Here is a 14,521-nt window from a genome sequence, read left to right as displayed (position 1 = left end):
TTTACTGGTGTTAAAAAGTGGAAGTCCTCCGTCCCATCACACACAGGGACTCACGTGATAAACAGCCGGAGGTCCTCTGAACTGCACACTGACACAGAACAGCTCAACAGAGCAGTGACTCTGGGCCTCATGCTCAGTTCACCTGTGAGCAGGGCTGTGTCTCAGTGTGTCTCAGTGTGTCTCAGTGTGTCCACCTCAACCCACAGAGGACACTGAGCGCAGCAGGCTAATGCTAACGGTGCCCTGCAGCCTGTACGCTGCTCCTCAGCTCCTCAGTGAATATGTCTGAGTTTACGTGACTAAATTTAGGCTCTTTCCATTGCTCCATTTTTATTATTGTGTATCTTTCAAGTATGTAATACAGTGCTGCTATTTTTAAGCTACCTTGGCAGCGCCTGACTCACATGTGCAGAGCGCCCGCTCTGATTTAACCAGACCTCAGCAGAGCCGTGCGGGTTACAGCGAGGGGTCTGATCTGCAGCTTTCTACAGCTGATGTGAGAACAGCTGCAAACACATTCACAGCCTGTGGTCTTCTATGATTTCAGCCTCCGCACTGACTGAACATGTGAGTCAGGAGGTGTTTGGTGTTCAGAGGGTTAATCGACCCGAACAAATAAAGAAATAATCTGCATATTAAACTTAACAACAGGCTGATCCTCACACACTCCGGTCTGTTTGTCTGTTTGTTGGCTCAGTGTGTTCGACAGGAGGAACTGACGAGTTCCTATTCTGTCCACTTATCAGGAGGATGCTGACACACACACACACACACACACACACACACACACTCTGTTGTTATCATGTCCACTCACTCCTCCACTGTTTCCTCATCCAGCTGATGTAAGAATGTTCATGAGTTCATCTCAATCCTCCAAACACAGCTAGGAACGGTTCGGCTGTTTGAAAGTTTTTAAAAAGGTAAATATGACTCAGAAAGAGCCTGAGAACTATTTTATGTTTTGCGGCTGCCTGACACCTGCACCTCTATGTCCATTTTTATCCAAACGATCTCAGAAATCTTCCCACAAATCAATCAATCGATTAAAAACACACCTACAGCTCCATGTTTCAGCATTAGTGACGACACAGCCGACAACACCTCATGACATTTTAACATCAGTGTTTCCAGTGGCCTCATTTCATACCACAAAAACCAGACACACACAGACACACAAAGCTGATGAGATTACAGCAGCTGAGCTCCACAAACTGAATTAAAGGCACTAAAGTGGATCAGCAGGTCTTTGACAGGGATGAGCCCAAAGATCTGACACAACAGTTCAGATCAGTTCAGAACCAGCATGTGCAGAAAGTTCTTCTCTGTGAGGACACAGTTTAACACAGTTTAACACAGTTTAACACAGTTTAACACAGTTTAACACGGTTTAACACAGTTTAACACGGTTTAACACAGGCCCCAGGTGTTCTGACAGCAGACATGTTTTTATCAGTTATCAATTTCTGGCTGCTCTTCACCAAACTTCAGCTCGGACAGACACGATCAATGAGCTTCGACTCTTAGCTTAGCTTTACCTGCGCGGGTGATTCCTCATCTGCACTTTGTCCTTGTTCTCCATGTTTGTTCTTTAACTCGTCCTGACTCGGGACAAACTTGAACCGAGCCTGTCACTGTTTCAAACGCTCGAACCGCCGCAGACCGCTCAGCTCGGCTCGGCTCGGCTCGGCTAACTGGTTGTTAGCAGCAGCAGCAGCAGCAGCAGCTAGCGGGGCAGCTAGCCCGCTCCGTCCCTGCTAACAACGTTCCTGCTACAGCCGCGAAAAACCCACGTCTGCGACTCATTCTGCGCGTCGGGCTCCGGCTCCTCTCGGCTGCCGCGGCCTGGCCGCTGGGTTCATCCTGGTACCGTGTCCGGACAACTTTAGACTTGTTTGACAGACCGTTTCGCAGCCGCCGTGAAACAAACCAGGAAGTGAAGTGAAGAGTGGGCAGGAAAACAAAGAGCGCAGTGCGGAGCGGCGGCCACAGGGGGGCGCCAAACACACGCCGACATTATTTACAATGGACTGTAAACACGTTTCAGAGGAGCCTTAATCAATACTGTGATCTGGAAACGATTCAATGCAGCGGGCTGCAATAGTTTTAGTGTTTTTTTGATAATTAAATAAGTAATGATTAAATCTCAAACAGATAACAGACAATATGTCTTCATCTGTGGCTGTCAGAGCTGCACAAACTACAACTAAAGCATCATCTCAGGTGCATCTCAAACTTTCCAGTTACATTAACTGTGTTTATGTTCACACGTGTTATATATATTTGCTGCTTCTTTTTCTAATCTGCCGCTATCCTACAGGGGTTAATACAGTTATTCTTAATCTCATAACAAGCTGTGCAAACAGCAGAAATCATCAGTATTGAGTTAAAAACATCTCATAAATCTGAAGCTGCATTATGCACCACAAATACATCATAATTCAAAGTAAACAAGGGCTTTTGTAGGTTCAAAGATGAGCAACAGTGTGCCTAAGGATCCATCACATGTCAGCACTTTACTGTAAAGGGATTAGTGGGATTTTTAAAATGGGTTTAAATTAAAAAAATATTTTTTTTTATATTTTTCAGCACATGTAAAAACACAGACAGACTAAAAAAGGAGACTTAAAAATACACAGAAAGATGAAACATTTCTCACATTGATAGAATAGTTTTATTTAGAGGAAATAAACAACATAACGACGTCTGGTCGGTAAATAACGCTGCCGTGTGTCTGAGAGGGAACCATCTTCAGTCCGGGAATGAGTGACAGGAAGCAGAGCTGCAAGAAGCACACAGGGGGTCAGACCGCGGTCACCGTGGACACCGATGTGACTGCGTGCTGCTGCGAGACGGTCACTCACTGCGACTTCACTTCCCAGAAGGCTGCACGCTCTCGAAGATGCCGGCTTCCCTCATGGCTTCGAACTCTTTGGCAGAGTCGTAGTTCTTGTAGAAATCAGCGTAGGCCTGTTTCCTGGGCTCCGTGATCATGAACTGCAACAAAGACGCACGGGCAGGTGTGAATGGGTGGAATGAGGGGGGACACAGGAAGCTCATCTCTGGTTTTAGTCTAATGGATTTATTTTAAACGGCTGTGGGCTTTTGTAAGCAGAACCTCTCGTCTGCCTGTAACAATCGATGCAGAAAGCACTGAAGTGGCTCCGTCTTACAAACACCTGGACCACACACACACGGCGCTGGTCAGTACAGACCAATGCATCGTACAAAGAAGGTCAGAGCAGACTCTTCTTTCTTAGGAGGCTTAAATCATGTCTGCAGTGACACCTTTTCTACCAGTCAGTCGGGGTCAGTCCTGTATTTTCTGGTGTCGTCTGTTGCGGGGAAATAGCGAGATGTGCAGAGACAGCAACAGGTTAAAAAAACTCATCAGGAAGTGTGTGTGTGGCCTTGGTGGAGAGAAGAATAAGGAGCACGATGAAGACTCTGGCAGCTCAGAGAAGCAGCCGCAGTCACAGGCTCCTCTCCCCGTAGGCCCGAGAGGTCCAGGAGGTCATAAGACTCTGCAAACGACCCCTGTTATTGTTTCAACGAGTATGAGACACTGAATTTCCTCTGATGGGGGAATAAAGTATCTGATCTAGAGCTGATCCGACCCTGTGAGGTCGTCAGCTGGATGTGATGCAGACACGATGAGAGAAGAAGTACAGCAAAGGTTTCAAACAGGAAACTGGTGACCGAGGTGAGAACAACAGCACAAAGCAGCAGATGATGGTTGTCATAGCAACTAGAACTTCACACAGAGTGTGAGATCATCATGTCAGTTTGTCAGCGGCTCACCTTGATGGCCATGGCCAGTCCAAAAGAGGAGAGGAAAGCCAGGGGCAGGTGGATCCTCAGGCGCTTCGCTAGCATCCCCCTCATCACAGGCTTTGCCAGAGACATGTTTATCAGCTGAGGAGAGAACGGGGACAACTGATGAGCTCTGCAGTCAACGTTTAACCCTGCAGGATCTGGATCTGATCAAGTAACGGCTGCAAAAACAAAACAATTAAAGTTTAAAACAGTTAATAGCAGATAATGTGTAGAAAGGTGTAGGAGTTCCAAGGTGCCTGAGGATCTCAGGGGTCACACAGCATTCGGTGTCATCGATTAACTTCAATCACTCCAGCAGACATGAGTATGCTGCTGTGCTTTTAATTGATCAGCTTCTTTCCACATTTAGAACACAACAACCCAGCTGCTAACATCATCATGACCGCCATGACTCTCTGCTGCTCAGTCAGGTCAGCACTCACCGTGTGACCTCTCTCTGTGTGTGTCTCCACACACAGGCCCACGCTTAACGGTCCAACAGCGTTTATAAGTCATATTTAAACTACAGCTAAATTATCATAATAAATCAGTTTAGCGACGAGGGGTCAAATGTTAGCTCGGTGATTTATAAACACATTACACTGACCTTTCTAAAATATAAAGGGGGGAAACAACGTGTGGAAGTACCATTAATAATATAACCCTCCGTTTAAAGAATAAAACACAACACAACACAACAAACTATTATTGACAAAGCTAGCGTTAGCTCATCATGCTGACCACGTTAGCTAAATGCTAACTGCTAGCCAGCCGGCAACAACAGAGGATAACGTTCAGAATTCGGGTAAATTACGAACATATAGAAGCTGCTCTTCACTTGATAAAAGTAAACATTCCAAACTAAAACAAACCAAAATATATGAATGGTTTAGATTTTACGGGGCACTCACCAGCTGGACCGACGACCTTCACAGAATCCGCTAACACAGTTCAGCTGCGCTTCGTTAAACCGGAAGAGACGCTACTGGAGGCACCGAGGGACAAAATTAACTTGTGTTGGAAGGAAACGCGAAGTGAGTGAAGGACGGGTGTGTTCACGGACACAGGGACAAGACGAAGACATGACGTCATTAACGTACATGTTTTGTTAATTGTTCCTTCAGTGTCTTTTGTTTAGATTTGTAAGAAACTTTAAAATGAAAAAACTTTTCATCGAATTTCTGAATTTCCCCTGGGGATCAATAAAAAAAAAAGGGAAATTCGTTCACAACAAAAATCGATTAAAATGATTAACATGTGTCAATATTTAATAATTATTTTTATGGACTTTTTGTGCTAAGTGTGTTTGTTGTGTTTCACCAGCAAAATAAACATCTTGTAATAACACGAGCTGGCCACAAGAGGGCGGCAGAGTGACAGTTTATTACCTATGTGCACTGTAAGCAGAGTCTGCTGTCAAAAACTATAACATATTTTTATTTATAAACTGACCTGAAGATAAAGCAGAGTTGAATTTTGTTTAAACAGATTATTGACGTGTGTAATTAATATTGATAATGTCACATGTAACTGGTACCGCTCAGACTCAACACATTACACAGATTTTATACCATATTTTATTTTATTGTACAAAATATATCAGACTGTTTAGAAATAAGTGGACGAGCTTTCCTTCACAGATGCAGTATGTTGTATCTATCAATTGGATAATCATCAATATGTCGTATCATCAGCTCAATATCAACATGTGAGGGAGTGAAGACAGGCAGCTCCTTTCAGGAGAAATATTCATAAATCAGAAACACCTCCATTGGAATCTGCCAGCAGAGTCATCGATAAGCCATCTTTACAAAAAACTGCTTAACACACACACACAGACACACACACATGTACGCACACACATCCACACACTGTCCAGTTTCTAAAGTAACCATGATAAAAGGGGTTTCTCCTCACCAAGACGGTCTCGTATGTAAAGAAGTGTGTTTAACACCTACGATGTGTGTGTGTGTGAATTTGAAACAGTGACTGTAGGAAAATCATTAGCAGGACTGAGAGCAGAAGAGACCGACACCAACTCATGACACCATCTTGTGGTACGAGTTGGTATTACACAGTACAGTCCATGGCTAGGCTAGGTTAGCACGGAGGACTAAGGAATGACGTCATAGCTGCTACTTGTGCTGTTAGCTCATCTTTAAATTGATTTATTACTGATGGACAGTTTTTGTTATTCACGTTCCTTCGATTTTCAGACATGCTCAGATGCTTCTGACATTGTAATGATGATAGGACACAGATAATATTGTATTGTATATTAGTATATAACGTGTGTATTTGTTTGCCTGTGTGTCGAAAACAAAGCAACATATTTCCGTCTCGTAGAGTTCGGACTCTGTTAAGTCCAATAATTGCTCGATGTCCTTTAACAGAGCAAAGAATCTGTCCACATTCCTTATCGTCTTCAGCTGCGTGTCTCACAGAATCTCGTCCTTCAATTATCCATCAGATCCCATTTGACACAAACAAGTCCTTCACAGTGCACAGTGAGCATGCGTCCATTTCCTCATCACAGACGTCCACAGGTCACATTTGGCGCCCCCTGCTGGACATTGTCTGATCAAATCAATCCTCAGTGTGACTGCCACATGTCATCGGATCAATATGAACCCTGAAAGTAAAGAAGCCATGTTGTGCTCACCTTCCAAAGTGTATATTAAAAACAGTTTCTTCTTCTCTGTCATCACACTTTGTTTAACCTCTTTGATGACATCACAGTCTTAATCAATCAGTCTGCTGTGTATCAATAAATCCTATAAAAAATCCTCATCTGCTGGTTTTTATCAGAATGCTGTAAAGAATTAAATGATGATCAGACTACAAAGAAACGTCTCCTGTCCTCACAGAGACAGAGACCGACTCCATGTCCTCACTGTCTGTCTCAACAGCAGCTCGGAGGTGATCTGAAGTCATGAAGGGAGGAGACTCGAAGCTGCCGCTGTGAGACACTTCACTGATGTGTGTGAGCAGCAGTCAACCCCCCCGTCAGGCAGCCGAGTGGAACGGTCCATCACTCTTGGTCTCAGGTTATGAAAACAAAATCCCAGACAGACATAAAACATCAGATCCAGCAGGAGCACGGAGACAACACGTGCTCAGGCTGACTCACTGTAAACTCAAGGACTGTACCCCCTTGGATCTGAGGGGTGTTCTGGAGGTCGGACCATTTTGAAGCAGGGAGGTGCAGAGAGGATCAGAAGTGGGTCAAACCACCGTGGAGGTGGAGGTGGTGGTGGTGGTGGGGGGGGGGGGGGTGCTGTTAGAAGTCGTACGGTCGTACCATCATGGAGGTGGAGCGCAGGGAGTAAATGGGGCCTCTGAAGTGGTGCCACTTGATGCCGTTGTGCTTCCTGATGTTGTGGCCGACGCTGTAGTAGATCCCGTTCAGGTTGGAAAAACCGCAGGCGTCGAACCACCAACCTGACAGAGGAAGAGAGGGGGTTAAATTATAATCCAATAATCTGGTGGTCTAGAAAAGAGGATTTCTGCTGTTCTGATTATTTATAATGTTTAAAACGTGTAATAATGTCTCAAGGTCTTCATGTGTTCTTGTTTTTTATCTGTCCCTGTTTCCCCTTTACTCCGTCTTCTTCTGTAAATAGCGGCGGTTTGAGCAGACTAATGGTGACCAGCGCTCCTCTGAGAGCTCCAGCTGTGATTAACCTAATCTGCGATCACATCCCATCGAGAGGAGGCTGAGGGGAACTAAAGAGCTGTTTGTCTTGGCGCCAACACGAGGTGCGCTGAGGGGTGACAGATGTTTGACAGAGCAGAGCTTATTTTGATCCTCAACCAGCAGAATGTGTGTTTCTGGATCCATCGAGTGTTTTCTTATTTGTTCTGATGCTGCTTGATGAGAATTTGAGCTTTGGCTTCACAAAGCCTCTGATGTGTTTTGGATGGTGAACAGTGGAGCGGCAGGAGAGACGCTACCTCCAGTCAGCATCATGGCACATTTGCAGTGGTCACAGTTGTCGTTGTCCTGGTCTAAGGTGCTGAAGGCGATCCCGTGGGTGGCCAGACTGCTCTGCTGTCCTGCTGTGCCGCTGTAACCTCTCAGATACAACCTGAGCGATCAATGAGATGACAGACACACACACGACATGTGACTGACGACAGTATAACCCCGAGTAGAGGAGGTGACTGATGCAGCGCTGCTTCAACTGTACACCACACACGTCTCAGCTGACTTCTCATACAAGCAAAGATGCTAGCGGTAACTTAGCCACACAATGTGACATTAGCTCATTAAGCTATTAAGCCAGCTATCATCAGAGCGGGAGGGCAGGCTTTGATTCCATAGGCGGAGACAGAAGTCTGTTACCTGTACCGCTGCCTCTCATTGGTCAGCATAAAGCGGTCGTACTGGTAGTGGGCGGAGTTTCCCTCCCAGTCCCTGAGCTCCACTCTCAGAGAGTACAGACTCTGGCTGGTCAGCAGGTGCAGCGCCTCATTCCCAAGCCAGTGCTCTCCTAACACGTCGCCGAAGCCCTGCAGGGAGGAGCAGGCTGTACCTCACATGTCTCACTGTAACCCTCGCTGTCCCCCATCTCATGACACTGACAGACCTTTCTGTACTCCATCCAGCCCCTCTGGAAGTCCACGCTGCCGTTAAAACGCCGCTGGAAGACTGTCCAGCCTCCGCCGCCCGTCTCCATGTCACAGTACACCTTCGGGGGGAGAGAAGGAGCGGGTCAGAGGAGGATCAGTTCTGCTGTGACAGCTTCACAGCCTGAACCCTGACGTTACCTTCACAGGGTCGGTGCTGTTGATGTAGATGTGATACAGACCGCTGACGGAGTGACCCGCCTTGTACGCATCAGCACAGTCCCTCCACATCTGGCTGCTTGGAGGTGATCCTACACACAAACAGAACCATCAGGTCTGACAGCTCCTACAGGACTGACAGCTGCTGTGTGTGTGTGTACCTGTAGTTGTAGCCACCATGTTAATGAGTGTGTGGACAGACTCCATCAGCTGAGCCTGCTGCCTCTGCAGGGCGGTGCTGTTGCTGCTGGCGACTCTCAGCTGTTTCTCCAAAGACTCGATGGCAGCCATCTGAGTCCTGATGACAGACTGAAAGAACACATCACATCGATACAGACGCTTAACCCTCAGACATATCATCTTATCATATCTCATCAAATACTTACAGGCCAGTCCTCTCAATCAGATCGTACTGTGCCTCGCCGGTAGAAAGCCCCCAGACCAGCCAAACACTCAGTAATTTTAACCATGTGACTTCTGGTTAGTCTCAATTTGTAATGAAAGCAGCTGCTTGTAACCCAGCTGGGAGTTACTAATCACTGAGCAGGAATACGGCACGCTCAGATCTGTGTAATTTATGAGTCAGGTTCCTGGTTCTTGGTCTTTATCTCGACAGCTCAGGTTCTAAATGTCCAACGCAGTCTTATAAATTTAAAATCCTTGTGGACAGATGATTTAATGAACATAAAACATCCCTAAATCCACCCTGGCAGGAGGAGCATGCTTGTTCTAACAGATGATGATGGATTTTCATGAACTTTTACCTGCAGTCTGTTCTTCTCCTCCTTCATGTCCTCCAGCTCTCCTTTCTGCTGAGACTCCAGCATCTGAACTTTACTCTCCAAACGACTGACAGACACACAAAGAAGAAGAATCACAGCCAGTTCACGGGGTTAAATCACAGAAATGTTCCTGTGAATAGATGCATAGGGAATATACAGTGCTGTCAGTGTTCAGATGGAACAGATGGTGGTCAGTCATGGTGAAAAGACACAGCAGAAAATCTTGCTGATCCATCCCTCTGCCCCGACCTCCTCCTGTTAAAGCTACAGAGTGGATCATGTTCTGCATGAGCAATGAATCCAAAGAGCGCAGTTCCTCACATGACCACATGAGGCTGTTGTCAGCATCACAGTCTGCCTGCAGGCAAAGAGGTGGAGCATGAGTGGAGCTGAGGCAGACAGGCAGGCACAGAAGAAGGCAGCTGTAATTCAGCACCGGCCCGTCAGTCAAAGCGTTTGCACCATAAGTTTTGTGTCATTTTAATTTTAATTCTTAACACTTGCGCCTCATTTCTGAGCCCTGGAGGTCGCTGCTTGGTCTCAACACTTCAGCCCTCTGACTCCCTCCTGAGAGCCTGTCATGTTCCCTCTGTTCACCAGAGGGAGTCGTGACTTGAAAATAAACATGTCACTTTGAGAAACTGCCTGAAACGACCGACTACATCCTCGGAGGAAAGACTCAATAAATCATCAATAAATCAATGAGAAGCAAAGAGAAACGATGTGTTTGCAGAGCTGCCAGTCTGACGTTTATAAAACTTAGAGAGGAGGAGGCAGGTGGACACCAGAGTCTTCACATTAACTGTTAAACAGCTGGGAGGACACAAATCCAAACTATTTGTACAGCAAATCTGTTTGTAACAGAGACGAGCTTATAACTCCTGAATTACTCCCTCTGGTTGCAGAGCAGCGAAAATAAAGATTAATAACCCGACCATTATTCTTCCTGCCAGATCGGACCACGGCCCTCGTTATCTCTGCAGCTGAACCAGCAGTGCGGCTGCTGAAAATAGCCTCCAGCCCACAGTTAGATCAACACTGTACGAGCCAAATGAATGAAACCTGATGAAGGAGCGTCAGCAGCTTCACAGCACGCTCACTCTGCTGGTTCTCTGTGTGTGTGACAGGAGTAACAGCTATGATCTGATGCCTCAGAGCTCTTTGCACAAATGTCTACTGAAGTTAGCATGCTAACCTGTTAGCATTAGCCTGTGTCATGTGTAATACTGCTTTGTTAACACTAGTGCAGCATCGGTTTGACCTGAGGAAGAACCAGAGAACCAGAGTTGGCTGTGTTGGTGTCTCATTTAAACTGATCCAACAACAACCTGTAAGATGATCTGCTAGATAAGCTGCATGCTCTCTGCCTGCTGCAGGCCTGATGTCAGAGGTCAGGGGAACACGGTGTGAGGAAGAGGATGCCTGGTTTTTCCTGTGTATACTGTAATGCTGCTCTATGAAGAGCTGATCCTAGCATGTGTGTGTCCAGTCTCTCCTGTGTGTGTATCGATCAGGTGGACTCTATATAGCTGCTACTCTCCAGCTTAGTTTTCACTGAGACACAGTCAGGCGGCGGAGTGATGCAGCACTGCTGCCTCACAGCATGAAGGCTTTTCTGTGTGGAGTCTACACGTTCTCCCATGTACTCAGCTTACTCACACATTCCAAAGACGTGAGTGCTGGGCTAACTGGGGACTCTAAACCTGCAGGACGTGTGAGACTGCACGTCTAACTAACCATTAAACACCCCACTGCAGCGAACTGTGTGAGGGACAACGTGCAGCCGGTCAATCATTAAAGCAAAGTAAAACCCCGACAGCCTGATGTGAAATAAAAATGTGACCTGATGTTCGGCGGCTTCAGGATTCAGTCTGTAAAACTCATGTTAGCAGCACTAACAGAGTAACATCTGTTAGTATAATAACTCCATTTTTTTGTGAAGTTGCTGCTGAGGTGTCGCTGACTGGACTCAGATGCGACCCTCCATCCATCAGTATCATGTGGCCGTTTAAAACACGTATGAGCGATGTGCTCTGATATCAGCAGGTGAGGCTTTGGTCACATTAAGAGCTGCAACACGTTATCAGCTGCTGCTTCTGATCACTTCAACATGCTGACCTGCTCATGAGCGAGGAAACATTCCTTCATGAGATGGAGATGGATGAGGAGTCGCTGATCGCTGTGGTGCTGCGGTTTGTGCAGCATGCGACAGTGAGTGTGTGTGTGTGTGAAAGCTGAAATGTGTGTGTGGGTCAGTATTACAAAGAGTTGTTGTTTTGAGATGATCAAACTGTGAGCTACAAACAACGACGAAAACTGAACCTCAGCATGGACACAAAACAACCAGCTGTCCACACAGCAGCAGCTTCTTTAAAGGACTCAGCTCAACTCCTAAGGCCTCTCAAAAGCTTCAAGCTGCACCTAGCACCAAAGTTAAAACAGACTATTTAGTGAGAACATATCCAGATATTTAAGAACATGTTGGGGAAGATGTTTGGGTTAATGGTGGTCAGGTGTGCCTCCTCTGACTGATGAGGTGAAGCCTGTCTGTAATGGAGTCATTAAAACAGCCAGTCATCCCCAGGGGAAACTTAACACTACCAATGTGTTTGCATCTGATGCTCTGTTGTGGTTGTGTCTGTATAGTGTGTAATGGAGAAGAATGGGAAGAAAGTAAAATGACTGCTGAAGATTCTCAGTCCTCCAGGTCATATTCCTTGAGTTTCATCTCAAACTAATTATCTTTACACAAACCTAACCACGTCGTTTAAAGGCCTAAACCTAAAGACGACATTTGTGATGGATCATGAAGCCACTCCCACAGGAGAGTGCAGGTCGAAGCTTCCATGACATCACCTTCAGGTTTCTGAAGAGCGTTTTGAGGCTTCGACTGCCACCATGTTAGCAGCGCCACAGTCTGCCTAAACTCCAACTACAGGCAAAGAGGTGGAGCGGAGGTGGAAGCAGGCAGATCACATTGTGAGACAGCTCCCACCTGTTAAAAAATTCTCCCCTGACACAAAAATCAACTTATAATCACAGTTTTTTTTTTATCAGGATGTAAACATGCTTATTTCTGTTGGACATTTTAACGTGGAGGTCTGTGGGGACTGACTCACCCTTAGGCCCAGTGGCCGTGTCATGTGTGTGTTTGTATACTCTCTGTCCATGTCCTCTTCACCTGCAGTTTAAAGGTTATTGTGCAAAAACCGACCAATCAGAATGCAGAACTATTCTGTTCACTCTGAATGAGTTATATCCGCATTCACTGACACACAGAAGGGTTACACACACACTGACCTCACTCACACTCTGCCTCACACACACCGTCTGAGCTGCTCTGTTTGTATTATATCTGTTACTATAAACAGAGAGCATGCTTGATAATTAATCTGTATGTTTCACAGCTCGTGGTCCAAGTTCAGCCCAAAATGAAAACGAGTGAAAATATTGTGATTCTAAATATTGGTGTGTCTCACAGCTGTGGACATATGTCCACCATCTGTGATGACTTTGAAATATTCTCACTGATAAGCTTCCTGTCTTCTTTCGAGGTCAGATTACAACAGAATGTGTGTTCAACATTCATTTCTCCCGGGCGGAAACACACTCTGTGTGTACAGAGAAGGTTGATCACAGATGCCTGATCAGCATCAACAGAGCTGCTGCTAAGACTTCAGGGTTCCATTAATCCTTTACTGAAAGGCCTTTTCTAATAAATGATTTGATAAATTTGACACTAGTGGAGGGTGCTACGTCGTACAGAGTGGCAAGGACTGCAGGGAGACTCTGGAAGACCCCATCATCCAGAGCATGATGTATTAACGTTGTGGTACGCTGGCTCAGAGTCAAACTTAAGAGTCAGCCTGAGGTCAGTCATGAGAGGTTTCTGCAGCAGCTTGTAACCATGGATGATGTAACCACCACTTCCAACCAGAGACCAAAGACCGATCAAACTGCAGAAACAGGCAGAGGCTCTGGAAAAGGGTCACACAGGGTTACAGGGTCAACTACGTGGACGACTATACGACTACAAGAGGAAAGCCCACCGTCATCCCACACCTGATCTACGCCCTCAGACTGACACCTCTTGGTCACGATGGAGGAGGAGCTCAGTGGATGCCATTTTGACTGTGACGATGATGCTTTTACTGTGATTTAGAGTGAGCACTGTTCTACCTGTTCTTGTCTCTGAGCCGGCTGATCTCAGATGTCTGCAGTAACAGCTCCTTCTCCAGCTTGTTGGTGGACAGAGAGTTCTCCAGGAGCTGGATCTCTATCCTAGACGTCTGATTGAGCACCTGGTGGGATAACAAAAAATAAAGATCACAATCAACTTTGTAACTCTGTTCTGAAAGTGACCAACTGATCAAATGATTTTGAGTTTTTACCTTGGCTTCAACCACATTGAGTTTGCGTGTTTGCTCTGCTGTGTGTGAGAGGAGGTTTGTTCCGATTGCCAGCATTGCAGCTGTTTGGTTGTGAACGACGTGCGACTGGATGTTAGCAACGTCGCGCCTCAAACTCCTCTGAACGAAGGTCTCCAACTGCACACAAGACAGGATGAGGCTTCAGAGCAGGTGTGGTGCAAAAAGGATTAACAGGAGAGACGTGAGGCATCTGAAGAAGATGAGGCTGTTTTCAAATCCTGATTCTAGACTGAGGCAGCCACACATTTTACCTGCATGCTCATATGTTGATGTTTAGCAGGTGTAATGAGATCCACATCCTAGTTTAGCTTGTTAGCATGCTGAAGGTCTAACTGTGAGCTTCGAGATCATGAATAAAATGCAGTTAGTGAGAGTTTCCTGCAGCTCTGCAGGGATCTGCAGCACTGAAACCATCAGGCCCACCCACTCAAACATGTGTAATCAAACATGTCAGGAGGTCTGGTATATAAAGACGCAGGTCTCTCCATCTCTGGGAATATCAGCTGATGCCAGTTTGCACTGCCGTGCTGTGACCCACGACCCCCTGACAAATAAATAATCCGTCCATCTCTCCGTGCCTCGGACTCCACGTCCTCAGGATATCAGTGCCACTGAGAAGCACAGGGAGTTGATAAATATACCGCTGGACCAACAAACAGACCGGGTCCCAGAGGGACCGCCAGTTACCAACCCGGCAAAGTTCAGGCC

At 46.2% G+C, this 14,521-nt stretch overlaps 3 protein-coding genes across 4 annotated transcripts in view; all 3 read right to left on the bottom strand.

The window, feature by feature from the left end:
* Nucleotides 1-1,944, bottom strand: part of LOC114450656 (serine/threonine-protein kinase 4-like) — a 34,090-nt gene extending 32,146 nt beyond the window's left edge. Inside the window, exon 1 of the mRNA XM_028428908.1 lies at nt 1,536-1,944. Coding sequence (XP_028284709.1) covers nt 1,536-1,579 — 44 coding nt within the window. The 5' untranslated portion in view covers nt 1,580-1,944. The remainder of the gene's footprint in view (nt 1-1,535) is intronic.
* Nucleotides 1,945-2,652: 708 nt separating this feature from the next.
* cox6c (cytochrome c oxidase subunit 6C) lies at nt 2,653-4,850 on the bottom strand. Of its 2 annotated transcripts, none has more exons than XM_028429301.1 (4): nt 4,725-4,850; nt 3,799-3,912; nt 2,862-2,994; nt 2,653-2,779 (listed from the first exon to the last, which is right to left on the bottom strand). In XM_028429301.1, exons 2-3 carry the CDS (start codon nt 3,901-3,903, stop codon nt 2,869-2,871), a joined length of 231 nt encoding a protein of 76 aa, XP_028285102.1. In that variant the 5' UTR covers nt 3,904-3,912; nt 4,725-4,850; the 3' UTR covers nt 2,653-2,779; nt 2,862-2,868. The 2 variants fall into 2 exon arrangements, with proteins under 2 accessions (XP_028285102.1, XP_028285103.1); XM_028429302.1 differs by having other exon boundaries at nt 3,799-3,992; nt 4,725-4,834.
* A 524-nt stretch (nt 4,851-5,374) lies between these two features.
* angpt4 (angiopoietin 4) overlaps nt 5,375-14,521 on the bottom strand; it is a 42,756-nt gene continuing 33,609 nt past the window's right edge. The window contains exons 3-11 of the mRNA XM_028429651.1: nt 13,775-13,930; nt 13,563-13,684; nt 9,366-9,450; nt 8,763-8,910; nt 8,584-8,693; nt 8,403-8,504; nt 8,159-8,325; nt 7,768-7,901; nt 5,375-7,254 (exon numbers count right to left, since the gene is read on the bottom strand). Of these exons, the coding sequence (XP_028285452.1) occupies nt 7,094-7,254; nt 7,768-7,901; nt 8,159-8,325; nt 8,403-8,504; nt 8,584-8,693; nt 8,763-8,910; nt 9,366-9,450; nt 13,563-13,684; nt 13,775-13,930 (1,185 nt within the window). The 3' untranslated portion in view covers nt 5,375-7,093. The remainder of the gene's footprint in view (nt 7,255-7,767; nt 7,902-8,158; nt 8,326-8,402; nt 8,505-8,583; nt 8,694-8,762; nt 8,911-9,365; nt 9,451-13,562; nt 13,685-13,774; nt 13,931-14,521) is intronic.

This window comes from Parambassis ranga, chromosome 18 (genome assembly GCF_900634625.1).
Source record: "Parambassis ranga chromosome 18, fParRan2.1, whole genome shotgun sequence".
Classification (NCBI taxonomy): Eukaryota; Metazoa; Chordata; class Actinopteri; family Ambassidae; genus Parambassis; species Parambassis ranga.
The sequence above is the reverse complement of the archived record's forward strand: the minus strand, read 5'-3'. Positions and strand labels throughout refer to the sequence as shown.